Below are 25,042 nucleotides of genomic sequence, written 5' to 3'. Positions count from 1 at the left end.
TCGAGTGAGCTATTTCAAAATGGAAAGTACGTTTTCAAGAGTTTACGATATTTTATTGCTATTGGAAGGATTGCATGGAGTAAAGAAATTAGCATAAAAGGCTAAATTTTATGAAGATGTTGCAAAACTTTGGTTAATGAAGTATGCCATTTGGCAGAATTACTTGTTTGCTCCCAAACATATTGCGAGACCGACTTTTAACGTTTAATCTCCAAATGCAGTTCATCGAGCTGATCCTATTTTCATTCCTCAAGACAGACTCCCGAGAGGAAAGAATTTTTACTGAAGAGAGGACCACTGAAATGGCCTTTAAGCTCTTCAGGTTGATCCTGGACATGAATTCATAGGTGATGTCACAATTGAACTTTGGGTGAACGTAAACTTCAGTTTTCAGTACAGCTAGGAGATGAACTTCACATCTAAAAAGAAATCGACTGAACGGGTGAAAGGTTTCCAGAAGTTGTCTCAGCTTTGAATCGCGAGGTGACTCGATTGACTGGAAAGAACCTGTCGATGCCCTCAATGGCATGTTGGCTTGAGTGAGAAGGGACTCGATTCTTCAAAGAATGTGACGTATTTGAATGCAGCTGGTGAGTTTGAAAGTGGACAGAGAAGAGCGACAGATCCAATCTGGTCTCTGAAGGTCTACAACGTTAGTAGATCAATTATGAATGGAGGAGAGTCAGTTCATTACTATCGGAAAGATGGTCCAAAGCGTGGATTCGTTACACAACAGCTTCAGATAGTTCCTCCTAGAACTAAGCTGCCGCTTGAAGGAATTCGCTGAGTCATTTTGATTTTTCACCACTCAACTTCGGGGAATCGAAGAAGCAAAATAACAAATTGTCCCAGAAAACCCATTCTATAACCTTAAGAAGGTCGTTGCTTCGAAATCTATGGGCAGCACTCGGATTATATTATTTTTATCTCCGAGATGCCAGTGTCATTCACTGAATAACATCTTTTTTCACCTAACTCGCCAGGATTAAAATTTACCATCTTCGTTTACATCATCATTGCTCAAAGGTAACCCATATTGACATTCCTATCTTTCAAGTATGGTCTTTTTAATCATTTTATGATAAAAATATGAATACACTGAAAATAGCCTTAAAAATTGCTTTTTAAGCTGTCGAACTACATCGATACATTATTTTGTATCTGAATGTATTACACTGATGACTTTCACTACTTTCATTTTTGAGTGTACACACCAACATCCTGTTTAAGTAGTAACTTCTTCGCAAAGATGAATTTCCAATTTACCATTTCAAACTAAATTATTGTAAAGAACTTTAAATGAAGGCTTGATTGTTCAGTTGGGACGAATTTCTCTGTCGATTTTTTTTCACCTGACATTAATAAGGTATTTCGTATTTTATTTCTCAATTGCTAAACATCACGTTAAGGTTTGCTAGTGTTCTTCTTAGAAGTAACTTTCACCAAATTTTACATTTGTGTTCAGGATTCATTGGTGAACCCATAGGACAATTGAACGCCTTTGAAAACTCCGGGAAATTAATGAGAGTACCATTCACCCTGCAACGAAAGAGGAAAGCAATAATTGTCGGAAATAAAGAACTGACCGTGTAAAAAATGGGCTATAAACGCAAATTACTTCTTTTTACCTCCATGGCATGGGACTATGATCGAAGTATTTCGTTGCTACACGAGCAGCTCTATCGCTGTAATGGCTACACCAGTTCTGTTGGAAAACAAGAAGTTGCCAGTTCACTAAAGTTAGCAGACAAAAATCCAAGAGAGAGAGGCATCTTTGCTTACTCTGATATTATTTTGCCTATAGAAGATACAGCGCTGATTTTAAGGGCCTAGGCTATAGATTATATTTGCCGTAAGCTACGGTAACTGAATGTATTTTAGTTTTGTGATGTTAAGTTTTTAAAAATCTTTTATAACAAAAATAAAACAAATTAAAAGCGCGGTCAGTTGACTGTTTCTTAATATAATGCTTTCAAATCACCATCGGGGGGCCGTAATTCATGATTTGGAGGTGCTTATTTGATTGTCCACTTCTGAAACAAATGTTAACAATTGGGGTAATTAGTTGCTACATTGTAGACAATTTTTTCGCATCACTTCTGAGAGTCAGAATATCGTTAACTCTAAAACTTATTTCGTTCCCTTAAGACTTACGTCAAATATGTTTTCAGAAGCGAGCATTCTTTGGCACATTTATTTTTCACTTTAAGCTGCAGAAAATCGATATCATTCGGGATGTGACTACGATGAAAACGAAACTCGCCATAAATTCAATTGCAACGCGGTCAGCTCAAGCCCAGGGCAAAAACTGAGGAAGAAACTGCTATGACACGAAGGACAAGTGAAGAAATGATCATTGCAGGTGAACTGTAATTTAGGCAATTGCAGGAGATTGCTGTTCACCTGCGAGAATCTTTTCTTTTCAAGTCAGAATGAAACCTATTTCAATACAATGTTGTTATACACTAAGATTTATAAAAATAAAAGAATCGATGAGGAATCACGAAAGTTTAGGACCACAACTGAATTTGAGCCCTTTGTGTCATTGCTACTGAGAGATAACACTTCAGAAGCAATGAGCTATCAGCTACCAATGTGTTGATTCCAGTCATCCATGGTTATGGCCCGAAGTGAAGGCAACTCCCTTCTACCAAGTGTTATTTCATGAAAAGTAAGATCACCCAACTTCTCTCGAAAGATTCTGATTCTAAGATTTAAAAGAATTATTTTTCTTCTACAGACAATCTTACCCTTGCAAAACTAATGAAAAAAACCTGCTCGTTTGTCAGCATCATACCAGGAAGCCTAGGTTCCTCCCAATGGTCCCTAACCCACTTCCGGTATGCCTGTGAAATGTAAATGAGCTTCGTCAAAAACCAATCAGAACGATAACTGCCTGTAGAAAGTGCTTTGAATGTTTTCCGATACTTAGAGGTTATTGCGCAGAAGGGTGAAGGGCATCGTCATAAGGAAACAATTATGTAGGCAACAAAAGCATCAAATTGGATTCACTTTCATTACTTCGTTCATGTGTCAATGTTTTCTTTTTCTTGCAAACAAACCCAGAACTCAGCAACTTAAGCCTCCGTTGGGATCTTTTTCTTGCAACCACACCCAGATCTCAGCAAAACTCTCTTAGGACCAAAATAATTTCACGATCTGGCACTAATATTGTCCATTTTCTGGAGTTCTACGCATCCAAATGTTTTTTTTCAGCATAATTCGAAAGTACATGATTTCTCTGTTGCCACATGAGATGAAAAGCCTGAATAAGACCTTCACCCTAGTCTCAGCAGGATTTGAAACATGTCAGAATCGACAAAGGAGACTGCTTTTTGAAGAAATAAATTGGTCATGTGACAGTCACGTGACATGCTGTCGTACCATGTGAACTCTCAAATTGCAGGCAGGTACATGCTCATCATTTTTCCAGAAGGGTTTGGGGCACTTCGGTAGAAGATTAAATTTGAGGTCAATTTCTGTTTGAGCTTCGTTTCCATGCTGAGTGCTGAGTGTTGGAGAGCGCGGAATAAAGATTTTTGAATTGTGCAACATCGTAAAAATCCATACAAAGTATCAATGAACGCTTTTCATTCAACTAGTTTATTCTTGAGTTTCTCGTTACCACGTTGCCACTGATAGTGTAGCTCCATTTTCTGCCTATAAACACTCGCACAACTCACAATACTCCATTTTACAGTTGCACGCTTGGTTGCCAAGTCTGAACAGGAGTGAGGCTAAGGATGACCTTGTTATGATACAAACCTTGCTGCTTTCAAATGTAAATTATTTTGTCATCGTGCTAACTAGACACTGGTCTTTATGATACAAACCTTGCTGCTTTTCAAATGTAAATTACTTTGTCATCGTGCTAACTAGATACTGGTCTTTATCACAACAAGGTCACCTTCAGCCTCCCTCCAAATCAAAGGCTTGGCAACTAAGTACGTAACTGTAAAATGGATTATTCCTTCAGTTTCCCTGACGAAAGGGCAAACGCTCGAAACGTCAGATTGAAACTCTTTATAGTGCCTAATTTGCATTATCAACTCAGTTGATAAAACAAAATTGTCTTCATAGGGAAAATAATTCGTCAGTTACCTCAAAAGCTACGCGAACACCACCATTATCAGCTATGTTTTCTGACAAAGTATTCTCGCCATTCACCTTTAAAGTTTAACACATAATCAAGTGATAAGTAATTTTTTAAGCCTTCAGCATCACTGGTGGTGGAGTTGAGACACACCAAAACGGTAGGATTAACTACATCTAGGAGAGAGAAAACGTGCCTCAAAAGAAACGATTCTTCGGTAGTGGACATGTTGAATAGTGAGACTCCTCACTTTCAGCACATTTTCTTTGTGCGTACACTGTTCCTTTACACCACCCCCTATACAAGTATACATTAGTTATGTCCGACAAAAGCATGGAAGCCGAAGGCAATGAGACGATAATCATACTTATTAATTCATGAAAACTGCCTCTCTATAAGTACTTTACTGTCTATTTGAAATCTAACCCTTTGTATTCCATATTATTTTAAGAACAAAAATGTGGCTTCAATGAAATATTATTCTTTAGTATAAAAAAGGGGTAAATCAAAGTTTATTTACTGCTTTGTTACCTGGTTCCCATAAAATGTATAATTCGAGTACTGATCGACCAAACAACGAGACCTTTCTTGAAAGTTAGCGAGGGTTGAGTTACTCCACCATCTTCTTCTATTACCGTCAATGTCGTAAAGCTTTCCTATAAGAATAGAGATTTTCTTCGACTGTCAGTCGAGGCCTCATCTAAGTGTACATTCGATGGTCTGATCAACAGTATCTTCAAATCATACTATAGTATGTATGAAAAAACTACCCGTTTCTGATTGGCTGAAAACGATTGCATTTTTCATGTAACAGAGTAACAAAGTTGTAACACGAGTGTAATTACAAATAGCGCGCGGGCTGTCAAAATTTTGTCTATCCTGACTTTCTATGATGCTTTTTCTTTAAGTAAATCATTAATAAACAATCACCCACAAACCTGTATCATCAAATCCGTGGGTAATTTCATGGGCCATGACTCCTCCAATAGCACCATAGTTCATTGCTCTTAAAATACACCAGAAAACAAGAGTAATGATTTATCTTTGTAAACAGCCCCTGCAGGTTGTGCAGAAGATCAGGCGAGGGAGCAAAATGGTCACAGTTTTGTTAAACTTGAACTGCACAACTCAATCCTACAGTACAGTGAGAGATATAAATGCGTTGTTTCATGACTTAGGGCACAGGGAGATAGGCCGGCCATTTGTAATAGAAAAAACAGTCAGGAAAACCAGATCAGAAAAAAACGATCACAAAACAAAGTGCAAACGATGAACATCGTGATTTGCATTACCTTGGATACAACAGGTTATAAAATGGTGGTTGCAGAATAGCAGCTGGAAAGACTGAAATGAAAACAAATCTATGTATTTCAAGTGGAAAAGTAAATTTAAGAATACAATTTTGTACATATCTATGCTAAGTGCACATTTTCTCTTTTCTGAGCCTAAATCATAGTTTACGATATTAAATGACAATATTCCATCCTTTCCTCCCCCTATTTAACGAAAAAAAGTTTGTTAAGCTTCAAGTTCAACGGTTTATTTAAAAAAAACAAAAGACAAACGTTCATGATTTTTCCTTACCCATCTTATTCTCGTTGTAGGCGTAAAATGCATTAAGCATTGTTGGCGGAAAAGGCCATCTAAAAAGCACAAAGAACAATTTAGAACTTAAGGTTTCTTGCTAGAGCTTCTACGTCTTAGCATAAAGTCCGATAAGCACTTGACTCTGAAATTATTTAAGGAATTTTCAATGTTTAGTACGCCTTGGCCAGTCTTGCTGTGCTTGTAATGGAATGAAGTATAAGCTCGTGAGAATGCATGGGTAGTAGCATTGAACGAGCCTGAGGGACGATTTGGGATATAAATTTGCGAATCACTAAAAATTTTTGGCGATTCATCCTTGGAGTTTACAGGAACTTTACAAACAAATCGCCTTCATGCATTGTGGTACACCCTCTTCCGATCGACTGCAGAAGTTACGCCAAAGGGAACTGAGCTCAAGCGGAAGGACACTGACATTATAAGAATTTCTAAAAATTTCTTACTCAGTCTTGTCCACGGCTGTTCCAGCTTTTGCAAGTTTGTCGATATTCTGACGCTTTGTAACTGAAACATCATTGTTGAAATATGTTTTTGGGTCTATGGTTACCTTAAAAACAACGACCAAGGAAACGTCTTTAAACACCCTATTGGACTTAATCAGTTTCCTTACATCAAAACACCTGTTTTGATGTGAACTTCCTAAATTTTCTTCATTCATGTATTTGTAAGTTTTTTTTTCTATTGTTATATCCGGTTTATCTGAAAAAATCTTTAACCCTGCAAAGGCCTCTTTTAGGAACGATATAGGAAGACACATATTATATACACTGCAGAGGTAATTGGGATTTTAAGAAAACACCCCTCAATTTAAATGAAATATCGAAATCAGCGCTATTACTTGCTTTTTCTTTCAGAGGTGAAATTTAAAAAAAGGTTGAGTTAAGAAGTTAAATCGAGAGCATGAAACTTTGCCAACCACTTCTTTTCTATCTCAGTTATAAGACCAGGCTAAGGTTGTAACCGCAGTCGTACTTCGAAGAGAAGCTATAATCAAGGAACGTTGGGAGGCGAGGAATTGCGACCGTCACCACACCATCAGTCGACTTCGCTGCAACATTACAACCTCCTGCATTGCTTTAAATTAGAACAACTAGTATCAAGGCGAAAAAAACATGGAGCAATACATAGATTCTTGGATAGTGCTTAGTCTCACGTTATATAGGTTGCGAGTAACACTAGTGAAGTGAAGTGAAGTTTGCTGAAGAAATTCTAAGAAGGTATAGTATGAACGAAATATATCGGATAAGTATTCCAATTTAACGCTTAAAAAACGTACCTCTTTATATCTTTGGGTCATATATTCAACGTCCATTATGTAATCAGGATATCCTACGTTTTCGATTAGAGCCTCCGCCTACGAGCAAACCATGCATTCGTGAATATTCAATTGGTCGAGTATTCAAAATATTCATTCATTGCAATCATCCATTGAAATCAATTTGAAGGAAAACGTCCAATGAAAAACATCAAAAGGGCACTAATACGATAAAGAAAAGGTAGTCAATAGTCGCAAATAATTGAAAACGGAATAGAAGTACATACATCTACCAACGAAACTAAGTCGTGACAAATATACAGACGGTAGCTTTGGTCTGGAGGTTTGCCAATGGTCGTCACGACTTTGTCGTATCCGTAAAAGAGAAGAGTGTGTTGGACTGAGCCGTTAGAGTCGGTTAACTATTGTATTTTCATTCCCTCTGAGCGATAACGTTCATATCTGTATCTGAGGTTTACGAGACCATCGTATCTAAGATATTATGGAAAAAGTACAAGTCGATTGTACCTAGTATCACTAAAATGGAACAGAGAGCAGTCTAGCATTTCAGGGACCTCACCTTCTCTACGGCCACCTTCTGTGTTTTTTCATCCATCCAGTCTTGTTTTCCAATGTTGGAGATGAATGCCGCGCGGATGTTTCCAATGATGTCCTTTGCCTAAATGGATTAGTATGAGACTATTTAACAATAAGAGACGAAGAGACTCAGTTTATCACTCTCGCCTGTAATTTTCTTTGACTGCCCTTTTCACTCACCAATTCCTTGCTGTCACCAAAGAACTTTTGATCAAGGAAGACTTTCGAAAGGGGTATTCCAAATTTCTGTGAAGTTGCCATGAGACAGAGCTGATGCTGGTCCGAGTCACTCCAGTAATTGAAAGCTTGGAGGTAATAATATTTGAACAATTCGACAAAATCGCTGCTTAGTTGTAGAAACTTTAACTTGACCACTCTCCACATCATATAGTTAGCAATAGTTCTAATAAGTGAAAATAAAATGGACAAAAAAAGAATATGGAAAGGTGGGTTAAATCCATAAGAAATATAGAAAATACTATGAATGAGATAGAGCACGAAGATTTTGATCTAATGAGCGAAAGCAGAAGCTTATGATCTAGAAGTGTCTAAATCCCCTATATTGTCAAAACTACAAGCTTGGGTTAATTAGGCGGCCAATCAGAAACAAGGGTGCAAGTTTTGCTCAAATATGGAATTAGAGGTTAAGCAGTGTTTTCCTTCATAAAAACCCACAATTGTTTACAAAGAGGTATTGAGCGACAAGCGATCTCCGGTCAAGTCTCAGAAACTATATCGGCCGCTCTTCGAGTGAACGACTAAGAGCGTGCTTTATGAGAGTAAAGAGCATACTAACGACACTGTTGTTCGCTTTGGAAATAAAGTTTGTTTTGAAAATTGAAAGTAATACTAGGGGAATTTAACGGATTATTTATTGTAAAATTAGTAATAATCAAAGATTAGTAAACTGCGTTCGATCTCCAGTAAAAGCTTTATTGTGCTGATTGTGCAGAAAAAAATCGGTGTCTTAAGCTCAAGGCGGCCAAGAAAATATTTTCACATGAGATCGATCGAGGCTATTTGTGCCACATAGCCAGCCAGCCAATCCAAAATGACGCTCAATGCTTGAAATCGCATGGCATCACGATCGATCCCCTTGGGACTGGTCCATAAAACCCTCGAGAGTGATTTCCGTAAAAACGACTCGATTAGAATGCGTTCTCCTTCGTCGAACGCTACAAATAGAGAAGTCTGGACTGTGCTCCGTTCTCTTGTAAAGCACTTAGGAACACTTAGGAAGCGGCTTGAGCATTCAAGAAGCTGGGAGAAACACTCGACTACGTATTTCTCCCCAGTTCTTGAGTACTCTGGCCAATTCCTGCGTGCTTTACAAGAGAGCAGAGCATTGTTAAGGCTTCTCTATTTGTTGAGTCAAGTTTGCAGTCTGAAAACTGCATTATCATAACGTATTCCTGATTAGTACTGAGGTAAAGTTTCTTTCATTACATATTCAGCAGTCATTAAAGATAAACAACTCCATATTAGGAAGTAAATTCTGATTGACTAGTCTCACACATTAATAAACCCAGCTCTCGGACATACATAATTACTTTAGGCTTGTAAGCTTCTGGCGAAAGTCATGTTATAAGGAATCTCTAACACTTGTTCATTTAGTAAAAATAAGTAAATGAACGTTGTTGTAAGTTCATACAAATCAGTTCTGAAAAACCCACTTGGATGTAACCTATGTGTACTGTGTTGTACACCAATTATGACACTTTAATTTATGAGTTTAATTTCCAAGGAAGAATACTTATTGCTGGACATTGTTGGCGCCACGCAGACAGTTGGCCGGCAAATTACTTTGTGACTAACATTGCTCGAATGTGTTAGGATGGAAAGTATTCGGGTGCTACAAACATCACGGGAGATCGTAGACACAGAAAAAAAAGGCCGGGAAAACTGTTAGGCGCCTTTTTCGAACGACCAAAGGAGAGAAGAAACGAGCTAAGATACTGAAGAAAAGTCAACCAACTCGAAACTTGTTCATTATTCTTTTTGTTCAAGTATTAGAAATATTTAAAACGAATAGGAACTATTTTGTTGTTTTAAGTGCGAGTGATCAGTTTTCTTTTCAATAGGCCCAACGAAGAAAAAGAAGATGACAAATATGAATCTCTTGAATATCTATTTATTGCAGTTACGATATCTCACCTTTTGGGTGTAATGCTCAGGAGTTTGACCAGTCTTTTTAAATATTCCAAAGAATAGACCACGGCTTTGGTTTGGCTGTTAACATGAAATGTATTATCCTCCATCGCTACTTGCACATATTTCGTCCAGTTGAACTTGGGAGAGTAAACAAAATCAATTCGAGATGAAGGTGGTATAAACGAAAGATCACTCTACATGAATACTCTTTGATACTCACGAAGTCACCGGTATACTCCTGTATTTCTAATAACGTGAGCTTCTTGTAAGCTTCTTCAAAGGATGGTCGTCTAGATCTTGGGGTAGATATCTAAGATACGAAAGGTGAAAAAGACGTGGAAAGATCACATTTGTGTTTGAGGTACAATCGATTCTGACACATTTAATGAATAGGCAGCAACCTAAATATGCAGGACTGGAGACCTTATTCCAAATTTAAGAATTGGTCTATGCTCAGCGAGCGTATATCGTGTTATAGATGTACGCGGGAAGTTTGGTGAGCACGAGAGAAGCGTAAGAGTTGCTCGAGGCTCGGTCCATAGCTACTCTTGCTTCATGAGAGATTTTCATTACTTACTATTTCTTTGCGAGTAAAATAGGGCGGGTTAATGATCTTTTCGTCTACGAGTCGTTTTGCTGACGACCAGTTCATTAACGAAGTTAATCATACTCTAACTTAAGATTATTCACAACATGATACCATACATAGTGCTACTTCATAACATACAAATCACAAATTCCGCATTATGTTTACGGTGCGGAAAACACCAAAGTGTTTAAGGACTTAATTAAACCCACCACAGTCTACATCCTAGCTTACCACTGACACAATATCACTGCTGTCTCCATATGTCCGACTCCATACCAATCAAGATTTTGAGAGACACTGGAGCCTCGCAGTCTTTTTTCGGTTGAGTGACACTTTGGTGTTTTCTGAAAGTCGTCCACTGGTGCGAGTGTTCTAATCAGAGGAATCAGTGCGGAGTATACTCCAGTGCCACTTCATGTAGTTTACCTAATATTGTGTCTGGGCTTGTGAAATTTGGAATACAGCTTTTGTCACCATTTACCAGGGAGTGCACCTTATCCTCGGAAATGACTTTGCAGGAGACAAAGTAGTTATTAATGCTATTGTTAGCGAGAAGCCCAGTTCAGAAAAGTATCCAGACCCAGTAGAGAAGAAAATTCCTGGTCTATACCAAGCGTGTGTTGAGACGCGAGCCATGAGTAAGTGGAAAGAAACCAGTGACGAAAAGGTAACATTAGCGGACACCGTCATCAGCCAAGTCTTTGAGGGTGAACGACTGAATCCCTCTATTTATGAGCCAGTACAAGTCTTTTCTGAGAAAATTTTAATGAAACAGGTTGAAAAGATGTCAACCTCTTAGCTCATTGCAGAACAGCATGAAGACCCGGAAGTTTCACCTATGTTTTCAAGAAGTGTTAGAGAAAGGGAAGTCTCGCAAAACCCCACCCGCTACTTTACGGATGTTCCCGCTGCACGCGAGTCAGTACAGGAGTCCATTCAAGCTTGTGTTTAGGCACACTGTGAGAGGACCGCTAAAACTACTTAAAGAGAAGTTATTATCTATTTATTTATTACAATGTAATGGAAATTAGCAAAATAAAATAATTACCTATAACAAAGGAAATGCCCTAAGGATGGTCTGTAAAAGAGTTCAAGACCATCCATCCTCAGACAGACCACCTAACTAAATGGATAGTTTAAAAATATAATTAATATAATCAATTAAAATCTGATATAAAAATTCTAAAATAAGTGACTATGAGTTTTCGGTAATTCGACCAGTGTAGTTGGTATTCATCGAGAAGTTCCTCACGCCACGCCTAAAACTTGAGATACTAGACACTGAAAAAATGTGAGTGATTCCACATATCAACGATAATATTTAAAACAACTAAACTTAAAAGTGTTTGTGCGAGCATAATTCTTCTTCAAAGTATGTCCATCTTTCTCTCAAAGGCAGATCATTAATAAATATCACAAAAAACAAGGGGCCCAGGATGGATCCCTGGGGTACCGCTGAGGAGACAGTGTGCCAGTCAGAACTTGCCCCATCTATTACTCCCTGTTGCTCACGATTCATTAAGCAGTCCCTGTACCAGTTCAGGAGGCAACCAGACACACTAAAGTTACGTAACTTCTGTTGTAAGATTACATGAGACACTACATCTGACTTAGCTAAAATGTTATGGACTTCAGAGGCTGTTGTTGACACTTCCAAAGGTAGGTTAGAATGTGCCACCTCTTTTTGTAATCCCGCAAGATCAACACAGTTAGGTATGAACACGGAAGGAAAAAATTCATTAAAATAATGACGCCTTCTCTGCTGGATCACTAACAGAATTACATTTATACGTGACAACTGACAGTACTGATCTCTTCAGATTTTCGCTCCAAGCTTTTAGAGCTTGTGAATTAGTCAAAGCTAATCTTAGTTCTACTCAGAAGTCTATGAAAGAAAAGTATGATGTACATGCTGTAGAACGTGACTTTAAGCCAGGTCAAAAGGTTCTTGCATTGTTGCCAGTACCCAGTAACAAGCCTTATGTAGAGAAAAGTATTCATTTAGTTAAAGAGCTTACAAATGTTAATGTAGTTGTTTCTGAGCCCAAAGAACTGAATAGCGAACTTAGTAGTAGTCATCTTAGTCCCACTAACACAACAAAACTCACAAACTCTAATGTGCTGCGGAACTTAGACTCTAAGCTGTCACACCTGGAAGAGAGCCGACGCCAGGACCTGAAAAGGTTACTCCAAGAGTATAAAGAGCTGTTTCCTGATGTACCTTCCAGGACAGCTCAGATTTACCATGATGTGGATGTCGGTGATGCTGCTCGTGTAAAACAACACCCGTACAGGCTAAATTCTAGTAAGCAACAATATCTCAAAAAAAGAGATAAAATATTTGTTAGAGAACGACTTTCTTGGACCAAGCAGCAGTTGTTGGGTTCTCCATGTATACTCGTTCCTAAGCCAGACGGAAGTTACTGTATGTGCGCAGACTGCAGAAAAGTGAACAACGTGACCAAGACAGACACCTCTCCTATCGTAAGAATGGACGACTGTATTGACAAAGCTGGAAAAGCTAAGTATGTAACGGAATTCGACCTTCTAAATGGATTTTGGCAAGTTCCTTTGACAGAACGCGCCAAAGAGATTTCAGCCTTTGCAACACCAGAAGGACTGTACCAATACAAAGTCATGCTCTTTGGTATGAGAAATTCACCTGCAACTTTCCAGCGCCATATCAACAAAGTCACCACAGATCGTGAAAATTGTAAAGCATATATTGATGATGTGATTATTTTCATTGACATTTGGGAAAAGCACTTTAAGTGAGTTTTTCAAGAGATTGAGTGGGGCTAAGCTGACCATAGATCTTTCCAAAAGTGAGTTTGGCCAAGCGAAAGTCACTTATTTGGGGCATGTCGTTGGACAAGGTCAAGTAAAACCAGTTAGTGCCGAGGTGGAAGCGATGGCTAACTTTCCACGACCAGAGAACAAGAAACAACTCATGCGTTTTCTTATTATGGCCGGCAACTATAAAAGGTTTTGTTTTAATTTCGCCTCTGTTACATAACCATTAACGCAAGTACTCAGTAAGAAGGTGAAATCTGTTTGTAGTAACCAATGTGAAAAGGCGTTTGAGGAATTAAAAGCTATGTTACAGAGTGCCCCTGTATCGACAGCGCCTGATTTCAGCTCCTCGTTCAAGTTTGCCGTTGATGTAGTAAGCTTCTGGAAGGTTCCTGAACACTTTGTGAATACATATATATAAAGACTCACTTATGTAGTAATAGTAGTTGTTGTTGTCGGAGCGAGACTGTTTTGAAAGCTATACCCAGAGAGAGTTACTGCGGAAGATTACTTATTTCAAGGAACTTTGGAGACAGCAGCGAAACTGTATTAGTTGTAAGCTAGGACAAAGACTGTGGTGGGCTTAGTTAAGTTTATTAACGATAAGTATTGTGATGCCTTTAGGAGTCGCTCCTTATTAGGAATATCACTGGTTGTTTAATAAAGTAGTTGAGTATGTGGGATTGTAATGTTTTTCTGTCGGTTAGATTCATACCGTAACAAAGGTTTCATGCAATATTTACTTGTCATTATCTGTGTTCATTCTCTTGGGATAAGACTTATTTTAGTTTTGAAAGATGGGCCTTCAAATATTTTGCTGGCTCCAGGAAATTTCTTTGAGTTCGTGATACAAAACTCAAAACAGAAATAATTTTAGGCCGATACTTACTTGAGATACCAACGAAACCAACTGCGCGATATTATACAGAAAACACCACACTCAGACATTGCATACAGCAGCCTCCTACAAAGTACTGCAGTTTAACTACAGCAATTACACTTACCAGATAAAGCTACTTAAGTTAAGTTGAACTACCCTAAACTGCATTTCGTCACCTACAGAAATCAAACTAGGTACAATATATACCCACTTCACATTCGTTTATTCACTACTTCACGGGTTTATTTGACTTATATGACTTTCATATATTCTTAACCGTATATTCATCACTTCACGGGTTTATTTAGAACCACCATCATGACCAGCTCCCAGTTGGCTTGTTAGCTCAGTTGGTAGAGCAGTGCACCGGTAACGAAGAGGTCATGGGTTCAAATCCCGTACAGGCCTGAATTTTTTTCAAGCCCTATTTTCACTACTGCTCAATTGGTGTTCATTACTGCGAAGATCGCTTTCATATTCACGTCTTCATCCGCAGTTCAAATATATGACTTTCATATATATTTACATTCGTTTACAATATATGCGTTATGTCTTCAGTTTTATGCTTAGAGGACAATAATATTAAACGTATCATCTCTTGTTGCCAACAAACCAGCGCTGAACAGCCTGACAGTGATTTTGTTATGATAAGAACGCGAGAGAAGTAAGACTTACTTTAGTGGAAAAAGGATGTTTCCAAGGTCATGGAAATATTGAGCACGATATCAAAGAAGAAAAAGAGAGGCAGAGGAAAACTCAGGCCAGCCTTGCATTGCCAATAACTAACCTTTGCCAGCTCTTTCTCGAACTCAAACGTCTTTAACAGATCATCTTCTGAATCTTCCCCAGCTCCAAGTTTGATGGTCAAATTCCTCATCAAATCTCTATATGCATTACGAACCTAAAAATGTAAGAATATAAAGCTATAGATATAGAAAAAAGCTTGAGAAAAAGAAACGGAGCGGAAAGTTTTGCATATAAGAAAGCTGCCATTTTATGGGGGGTGCCACTTAACTACAAGTCTGTTGCTAAGGAAGACTTCAAACCCCCTTAATTTGGTTCCATGACCCCGGTGGGTATCAAAGTTTGTTCTATTTAAATGATTCGAACCACGACCATATTTGGTGCGTCACAAGACCACAACAAAAAGGAGCGTGTTCAGTCAGACAAATTGGATCGTCAACTTCCTGTGAGGAGATACGGATTTTTTGAAATCCGCTTGATTGGAGACTGGCACTACCAACATATGTTCATTTTTACCGCGATCAATTGTTCGGTGGAGAGGATAGTTGGTTTCTGGATCATTTCTCCAGGCAAGAATTTTAAAATAACAGGTCTGAACTGATTGAAATTCGTACCTTTTATTTACGCTGACACATCAAATTTTTATCAAATATTAAGCAACCGCGCAACCATTTGCACTTTGTTTCGTCTTTTTTACAACGCTGTGACTAAATGCCCGGTAGCCGGGTACGGTCTCAAATAGACTAAATTCCAAGGCAGTCAGAAATTTTCACAAAATTTCCACCGAAAGGTTCTTTCAAACTTCTTAGAATATCAGATGTTGTTTAGAAATTTCAAACGATTCCAAAATTATCTTAGTTGTTTCGCAGACAAATTCTCCGAGCTTATTCATACCATAATATTGCTCGGTTGTCCACACTGTAAGATTGTACATTTATGATCAGACTGCCGAGCACGGTCTCGAATAGACTAAATTCCTGGCAGTTGGAGATTTTCACCTAAGAGCTACTAAATGGTTCCTTGAAACTTCTTAAGAGTATCAGATGTTTGGGTAGAAATGTCAAGCGATTCCAAAAAAAAATTGTTTTTTGGTGGACAAATTCTCCGAGCTTGTGCATACTATTATATAAATACGTTTTAGAATGTGACTGAAAGACCAACATTTCTGAACAAACATCGAATATACTCAATAGGTTTGTAAGAAGTTTTTAATATAATTTTTTGGTACAAATTTTTAACTGCTGGGCATTTAGTCCATTCGAGACCGTGCCCGGCAGTCTGATAAGAAGCGTACAAGTGTCGACAATCGCGTGAAATTAAAGTATGCTCAAGCTCGCGGAATTTTTCCACTAAAAAGCTAAATTAACTTTTGGAATCACTTAACATTTCTAAACAAGCATCTCATATTCTTAAGGAGTTTGAAAAAGCCTTTCGGTGGAAATTCTGTGAAAATTTCTGAGTGCCGAGTACTTAGTCCATTTGAGGCCGTGCCCGACGGCCGGGCATTTAGCCACAGCGTTTTCACAATGAAATGTTGAATCGGTTATAACCAAAAGCAAACTGAATCAATTTTTTGGAGTTTAATTATCCACTTTTGTTGTGTGAGGTAATTAAATTTGTTTTCACACTCAACATCTCAGAGTTGCTTGGCGATGTGGTAGCTAACGGAGGAAACATTATGGCTGCTCGAACGGATTTCATAAATCAGCTTTTGTACCCATAAAGGTCCTAGGAAAGCGAAGAAATTTCAAGGGAAAATTTGCCAGTAATCCTTAAATTTTCAAGAGAACCGTCTGTTTTTTCTTTTGTGGCTGTACTTTTTCGAGACCATAAACCGCTAGTGAGACACATAAGTTGATTTTGCATGGCACTTTTGGCCAGACAAGTTACGTTTGTATTTTCTTTTGGTACTGGAGATAAAACTCACGCACTGTTGACAACAGGGCATTTTCCAGTGAAAAGCAAAACTTTGGGAGCTGATGGATTTACATATTCTTTTTCGTGGATGAAATTTTGATTTTCCCGCCATGTTTAACAAACGGCCGCGGTAGGCACAAAATTCCGCGGGAGACCGCTATCGGAGAACGAGCCTCTCACCCTTCTTAGCAACAAAGTTGTAGTTACGTTTCTCCCTTTCACGTATCTGAGAATAACTTCGCGAAATAAACATGTAATTTTCCGGCTGAAAGGTTCGCATTGTGGAAAACTGGCTGTGGTCTTGAAAACGCGGTTTTAGGCACTATTTTCTAGCTCAAGGTCAGTTTTTCTCATCATGCGGACCAACCCTTCGTGATTAAATGAAATTAAATTTTTCTGTCTCACCAATCCTTTCATTGGCTAGAAAGTTGATTTCTGTATGAATTTTGATAACGCAAATATTAATGTTTCATTCAATGGGTTACACGTGAAATGCTGTCTGAAAGCCGTTTGTAATTTCCCAGTCATTCACATAAAGTAACCCTGAGAGTTAAAAACACAAGTTATCTAATAACATTCCAATTAATCCTTGTTAATTTCAGTATTTTGATTTCTGATTCTGATTGCTGATGTCTGATGCAGCGACACGTTTAAAACACAAAACTTGCCCGTAATTCATTTCAACCAAAGAAAAGATAAGCATGTTATTTACCGGTATAAAAAGGCGGTCTGTTTTGGGAAGGACCGTGCTCTCTCTACTCTTAAGTACGCTCAAGAACTCAGGTACAGTTTATCTCAATATGGACTTCTGCTCGGTAAAGAACGAGCAATAGCGAAATGGTCACGATCATCTTGTTTTGCTCGTTCAAATTAATGGAAAGTTGAAAACTGCGAATTTTTAACTGATCAGGAACGAGAAAAGAGGCATGGAAAACATCAAAATTTTAGCTTAAATCGAACAACTCTGATGAAGATTGTCCTGTTACAGTGTTTGCCCCTACCCGCTGGCTCTCTGAGTCATTTGTAAGAAGTTCTCGTCGTGACAGTGAGGTGTAGGACTCTCCAAACTAAACAAGTAAAGATGAGATCATCAGTAAATTACCTGGAAATGTTACGAAGGGTTTCGATTAAATATGCTCCGGTTTTCTCGAGTACCCTCACAACATAATTCCTGCATCAGCTCTTTGGGGGAAAAGGGATCGGGAAAACCTTTTAAGTCAGAACTCTATAAATCGTGAGGACCATCTTCCCGTTTAAAAAATTCCTCTCTGTTACAAGTGGATAACTCGGAGGACATCATGTTGTTAGAAAGTAATTCCACTTACCGTAATTACATTGTGTGAGCTGTTTTTGTTATCAATCGAAACAGTCATGGAAAACAAAACTGGTACAACTAAATCTTTATGAATCCTCGCAAGATGAGATATCAAGTCCCATTCTTCTTCTTCCCAGTTAGTATCTGTGATGCTCCACGAGCCATATTCCTTGATAAGCAACTTAAGGGGTTCGCCCTTCAGTCGCTCGATCGCGGCAACATCCATGCACGAATCATAATATGCCAGAGCCTTCCAAACCGCCTCCTCCTGAAATAATTGAATGAACACAGGACACTTGTTTGCTTCGATCAGTTAGTTTCTTAAATTTCCTTCCTGTTCCCCAGTCTTATATATTGCTTCACCCAGAAATTTGCGCAACAAAAACTATGTATTTTGCCTGGTGACAAGTTGGTGGAGGCAGACTTACTGTTTATTAACTAATGAAAGTTACTAATGAAAGAGAGGTAACTGTACACCGCAAATAGCATAGCTACTCTAGGCGGTGTAGACTCCATATATATACAACATGAAATGATAAATATGGGAAAACATATACATATCTGCTAGAAAATTAACACATAACGAGAGGACAAGATCATTACATATAAAAGAAAGGAATTAAATAAGAAGGCGAATAGATGTAGTTTAAAATAGAAAAACATTAGGCTTCTGATTAAGGAATGATTAATCAGCAATATTATACACATCAGCATAAACCCCCTAACGCTCTAAAATCTGCAACGATTCAGTCTGAAGGTTTTCTTTGAATGATTCCTTTGGTTTTGATTTCAAATACTTGGGGATTTTGTCCCAGATTCTAGCTGGAATTGCATGCTCAAAATTGCTGGAGAAGTAAATTAAGCGTAGAGCTCTTTCCTTAGGGATCAAGATTTTTTCAAGATTTGTTTTTGAGGTTCGGCCCCAGACCACAAGGCCAAAGGAAAGATGTGGATGAAACAGAAGTTGGTAAGACGTGTCTCAATTTTGCGATAATACCTATGGTTTTACTTTTGTGCCACATTAGCTGATCATTCCATGAGAGATTGCAGTCTTTCAAGACACCGAGAAATTTACAAATTGTTTTCTCTCCAGATTTCTAAAAGCATTTGTTCATTGTTGAGTACTTTTAGATTTATAGCCGATTTAATTTTCCGTTGATAAGGATGAAATATAATATGGTTGGTATTTTTTGGTATTTAGGGTTAATTTAATCGCTAGCGACCAGTCGCAGACATTGGTCAACTTTTCATTGACAACCGATTCTAGTAATGATAATGATTTATCTTTATACAAAAGACTGGTGTCATCTGCGAAAAGGAAGAACTCAAATTTACTTGAAGAAGCCGAGATATCATTTATATACAATATTTTCACTACTGCCCAAATAGTGCACATTACTACGAGGATCACTTTCATTCATGCTCGACACTCTTTCTTAAAATATTATGATCATGACGATTTTAGATATATGAAATTCATATATTTGCACTGCGGTGAAGAGATGAAATTAAGAGATCCTCGCAGCTAAGGACACTACTACAACGAGTAGTTGATAATAGGACCTGAAAAAAATTCAGGCCCGTACGGGATTTGAACCCATGACCTCAGCGATACCGGTGCAGCGCTCTACCAATTGAGCTAACAAGCCAACTGGGAGCTGGTCAATGTGTTGAGTACAAATAAACCATTCAAGTGATGAATGATGATTTTAGATATATGAAATTCATATACTTCCACTGCGGAGAAGAGATGAAATTAAGAGATCCTCGCAGCTAAGAACACAACTGAAACAAGCAGTTGATCATCATTCATCACTTGGATGGTTTATTTTAGATATATGAAATTCATATATTTGCACTGCGGTGAAGAGATGAAATTAAGAGATCCTCGCAGCTAAGAACACAACTGAAACGAGTAGTTGATCATCATTCATCACATGGATGGTTTAATTGTACCCAACACTTTGACCAGCTTACAGTTGGCTTGTTAGCTCAATTGGTAGAGCGCTGCGCCGGTATCGCAGAGGTCATGGGTTCAAATCCCGTACGGGCCTGAATTTTTTTCAGGTCCCATTATCAACTACTCGTTTCAGTAGTGTTCTTAGCTGCGAGGATCTCTTAATTTAATCTCTCCTCCGCAGTGTAAAGATATGAATTTCAAAAATGAAAGATGATAGAATTTATCGTTTGGTATTGGCCTTACCTTAGAGTATTTAGCTTTCAGTTCTTTATTTTTAAGTAGTCTCTCGAGCACTTCATTGTTTTCTGCAGTCAGTTTCTCAAACTGATCCCATTTTCTAGATGTAAGTGGCCTCGGGTTCTTCTTCATCCATCCTCCACAAGCGTACTGATAGAAATCCGTACAAGGGTCCACTGAAGGGTCAACTGAATTCAGCAAGTCTTGAAAAGAGTCAATCAATAAATATACATCCTTTCTGCATGTCTTTGTAGAAGATGTCGCACATGGGTAAAGGGCAGAATTTGTTTACATTTGTTGTAAATTTGTAACCCGGATTGTGAGGGGGGGAAAGGGGTGAAAATGGATTTATTTCGGGATTATTTCACCGTGGAAAGACACGTGGGAAATAAAACGATTCCTCTTCGCCATATTTATGATGACCCATGTTCTTCCAATCTTAAGGGTGACAGCGCTGGTCGATAAAGAGAGGACTTTGTCAAAGAAAAATGATCAATGCGAAAATGGTCAATGCCAATCATGTAGTGTCTAAACGGTGGACTTCAACTGCATTTCATCAGCTTCAATCTTACACCTTTACCACCTCATAAAATACTTATTGCTGAAGCAAAGAGAAAATAACAAAATATGGGATTACAAAGTTATGGTTATAATGAAATTGCTCCACCCAAAGATTTCAAACAGTTCCGATAAACATTTGGTGTTGTAGCCTTGGTATACTATCATAAAAATCAAAGAGGTGTTTTTGTTTTTTGTTTTTTTGTTTTAAACAAAGGTGAATTTAAAAATGACTCATGCCTACATCTGTAAGGTTGCCAGGAGGGTGTGCAAGATTGTCGAAATTTTCATCAGGCATTCTTCCTAATTTGTTTTGTCTGCCATCGCCTTCCCTACCGTCGAAGTGGATGGGTCGATCAGACAATAAAAAGAAAGCGAATAAAAGATATCGTGCAGCGGACTCTCTCGAGTTTACAGCCGACTTATTGCAATTAAGTGAGTGACGGGCACATTAGCATATTGAATTTTCCTCAAAGAGCCATTCCGAGTCAAAAAACGGGCAAAAATACCTCTTATTTACCGAGTTCGAGGGTTCTACTTTAAGTTGCAGACCGTGTTTTTTCCGCTCGGATTTATGGCCCAAGCGCGAAGCGCGCGGGCCATAAATCGAGCGGAAAACACGAGTTAACGTAACTTACAGTACGGAGAAAAATGAGGTCAGTAAGATATTTATTATGTATTTTGCTTCAAACAGAGAAGGGAAAAGATTTCAACTCGAGCGGAACGGCCATTAATGATTGAAGCGCGTCAAATCCTAAGTACAAGAGCATTTTATTGGCTTTTAAAAACTGGACTTTGAGTCGTCAAAAGTTTAAAATATTCGTTTCATATCCATAGTTCTAAATGAAGCAAACTTCATGAAAAGAATTGTTCAAGTATACAAAGGTTTTCTACAAGGAACTGATACAATGTTGTTCAAGTAACTCTTTTGTCGAGAGTTTTTTTCAAAATGCTCGAAATCTACAAGGCACAACGTGTTTCTTCGTAGAAAGTGCGAACGGCTAACTTTTTTCAATGTTAACGGCAAATGAATAAATGAATGAATTTTATCAATACGATTGAAAACAACACAAGAATCTTTTCATCGATTAGCATCCAACTTTTTGGTGTTTGCGGCGTTTTCACGGAAGGTTCCCAGGTGGATCACTCAGTGCAGACTGAACAATATTAAAGACACTATTGCATTGGAGATTGAGCCGATGTTTGTTGACGCGAAGAAAAAGGATGTGGCATCTTTTGGAAGCCGAACCTATTTTGTAGGGATTTTGAAGGAAGACGGGTGGCAAATAGAGAAGGACAAGTTAGACGAAGTTTACTCGAGTTTGCGTTTTTGAAAGCTTGAAATACTGTCTGGTTCGTACTCGCCGCCATTTTGCTTGCGGACATCTTTAACGAACTTGCCAAGGAGCTTGTCGAGAGCAGCAGCAGGTATGTTCATTACATTAAAAATTTTCATCGACCTACTGTTCGCAAAACCCTTCAAACTTTTCCCAATCGTATTTTGCCCTTTTCACAGTGTTTGAGCACCTTTCGGCGGCGATGAAATCATCTAGCTCTCGAATCAAGTTATCTTTGTCGTCCTCGCATTTCTTCATTTGTCGCTTGTCATCTGCCAAAATCTCGAAGAAATCAACTCGAAAGTCTGGGATATCTGCTTCTGAGGTTTGTGCTTTTTCATCGTTTGTTTACTTTTCCTTTAAATGTGTTTCAAATTTTTCTTCACGAGACATTTTGGCGATCAAAACAAACTTTTCTAATTTAGCGGGCCGTACAGCGAAATACGCCCCATTAAATAGCTCAATCATGGCGCACTTACTAACTGAGAGATACAATAAAGTGACTTATTGAGTGGAAGTGCATGTAATCCCTAAAGCTCAATATCCAAAACAATAGATTATCAAATGGCAAATTTTAGATTTTTATGAGTTTTGAATAACGCTATTTTTCCCCAGCCAAAAAAAACTTATGAGAAAAAGCGTGGTGGCAACAACAAAACATATATTGCGAACGAAAAATGACAAAGATAACATTCGAAAACACGCTACTCCACCTCCCTCACACAAGAAACATGGCCGAAAATAATTGTTCTCCCTTCGACCAAAACGCGGCATTATGTTAAATACAGGAGATCAATATGTTACACAAACATGGACAGTTAGTTCTTCTGAAAATATAAAGGTTTAAAGATGTTTTTCAAATTGTAGCTCATGCGACATCACATAAAATTTACTCCATGCATGCAAATTTACGAATTTGCCCCCACACGTGTAGGCATTGCATTTTTATGATAAAAAAAGGAGACCAAACAAATATTGAAAAAGATCAACACCCCATACCATTCTAAGAGGGTGCCAAAGGGTTTCATAGAAACGCGTGATTGAGGCCAAAATTAATATGTGACGTATGAATTTTACAGAAAGGCAAGCGTGATTCGTGAAACAGCTTTAGGCGTGATTTACCTCCTGTTGTTACTTAAGTAAATGAAGAGTCCCTTGTTTTACTACAAATATGACCTTAAAAGAGGTTTTTGATCAATATTATTGGAGCCCAGATATTGTAAGAGGCTTAACCCAGGGAATCTTACTTAGCAGTAAGCTATCTAAGCTTACCGGCATAGGTAAAGAGGTAAACTGACTGCCTGAAGACCCATCGTTTATTCCAGACTTTGTGTTACATCGAGAAAATATAGAACTATTTTAATGGCTTAGATTCTTGCGTGTGCGAGGTTGATAAGGAGTGAAACTGAATCCCACGTACATCAATTAAAATACATGGAATGATTTGTTTTATCGTTCTTATAGCGCACAGCTGTATCAAATTTAAGCAAGATTATATATTAGTGTGCTTATTCACTCATCGTGCTTTTCTGCTCTCCAAATTTTGCGTTTGTCGTCTGTCTTTATTTACAAAAGGACAAATTCCTTACCTGATACCGCATGTAGACAGTCTGTTGTCCAACACATACCGCCATGATATTTTTCGTGTTCAGGTATCCTTGTAGTTGTTGTCTCTGGTTTCTCTACAGCCTCGGTGGTGAGATTTCGTGCGTGCTCCCTCAAGTACAGATTCAGTAAGACAAGGCAACATACTATCAGTAGAGCGATAGTGAGGATTAGAAATTTAACCAGTGCTGAACATTTCTTTGCTTCCTTCACATTCCACGAAACAAAACTTGTTCTACTGTTTGGCCTGCGCGTCTCTCTCTTCGTTTTAACATACACTGATTCCATCCTGATCGGCAATCAACGTTCATTAGTAATTTCGTTGTTCGGCTAATTCTTCTTCTTCGTGGGTTAATTAACCTCGACTCTACCTCTCGACTCTAATTAACTTCGGCTCTATCTCACCGACAGAACATGGATCAACTTTAGCGTAAGAATACTGTCTTTAGTTAAGGAGAACTTGTCTAGTTAATCGCTAAACAGATTTGGGGAATAAAGCTCAGCGCAAATGATACGTAGTGACGTCAGTACTTTGATTGTTGTTGGGTCTTTTCCCCCAGTTCGGCATAGGGTTAAATATGGACTGGACCCTTGGACTATTGGACTACTTTTTTTACTTTTTTTTTTGGACCACTTATGGACCTTTTTAAAGACCTTTTTTTGGACCAATTTTTGGACCATTTCATCGGGGAAGGCAGAGGCGGCCTAAGCTCCAGCTATGAGATGATCATCTTGCGAAATAACAGTCATGGTAAAATCATAAGATCTTGTAAGGGAATATTTACGACCTCGGCCGCTCTAAGGAATGAAAGTCAAAATTTCTCAATAAAAACACCTCACCTTACTTCCACAGTGCATCGCTTGTTATATGACCGCTTACTATGTTGAAAAGAACACATTTTAGCAAGTTAACCATTTCTAGGTTTACTACGTACATAGGAAGAGCACGGGCTTTTCACACAAAGGGAAACGTGAAGGAACTGGTGGATGATTCATGCTAACCAGTGAGTATCATTAAGCACTAGCATAAGTCGTCTTAAAAGGCACACGTGTGACTCAACAATGGTGGAACGAAAACGGGTATTGGCGATAATGTCGATGGCAATTTTAGTCCAGCGTTCAGGCGCCAGTTTCGCATTCGGATAACAAAAAATAAAGAAACGCTACGACCCAGCGCAAAAACTTTGACATAAGAATAGTCAGTCGAAAAACCGCTGAAAATAATTTGTATGATCCATTAAAAACTCCCGCCCCCTCCCTGCGTACTAATAATTTGTCCTCCATCCCTCCCTCAGTAACAACAGTTTACCTCCCACCCCTACCTGAGTACTGATAGACTGCATCCCACCCCTCTCTAAGTACTTATGGTCTTCCTTCCCCCCTTCCCCCCCCCCCGATATTATCGG

At 38.5% G+C, this 25,042-nt stretch overlaps 1 protein-coding gene across 1 annotated transcript; it reads right to left on the bottom strand.

Moving 5' to 3' along the window:
* Window positions 1-1,362: 1,362 nt before the first annotated feature.
* LOC131796939 (endothelin-converting enzyme homolog) lies at window positions 1,363-24,129 on the bottom strand. The gene is made up of 19 exons (XM_059114561.2): window positions 23,621-24,129; window positions 20,143-20,339; window positions 17,950-18,207; window positions 17,626-17,691; window positions 14,751-14,864; window positions 9,922-10,011; window positions 9,705-9,838; window positions 7,731-7,953; window positions 7,534-7,632; window positions 6,975-7,052; window positions 6,142-6,245; window positions 5,678-5,736; window positions 5,386-5,437; window positions 5,032-5,099; window positions 4,625-4,749; window positions 4,102-4,167; window positions 2,751-2,846; window positions 1,629-1,705; window positions 1,363-1,539 (listed from the first exon to the last, which is right to left on the bottom strand). The coding sequence occupies exons 1-19, from the start codon at window positions 23,922-23,924 to the stop codon at window positions 1,440-1,442; spliced, it is 2,310 nt and encodes a 769-aa protein (XP_058970544.2). The 5' UTR covers window positions 23,925-24,129; the 3' UTR covers window positions 1,363-1,439.
* Window positions 24,130-25,042: the final 913 nt, after the last annotated feature.

The sequence above is a fragment of the Pocillopora verrucosa genome, chromosome 9, assembly GCF_036669915.1.
Source record: "Pocillopora verrucosa isolate sample1 chromosome 9, ASM3666991v2, whole genome shotgun sequence".
Classification (NCBI taxonomy): domain Eukaryota; kingdom Metazoa; phylum Cnidaria; class Anthozoa; order Scleractinia; family Pocilloporidae; genus Pocillopora; species Pocillopora verrucosa.
Note: the sequence above shows the minus strand (reverse complement) of the source record. Positions and strands in the feature narration are given on the sequence as shown.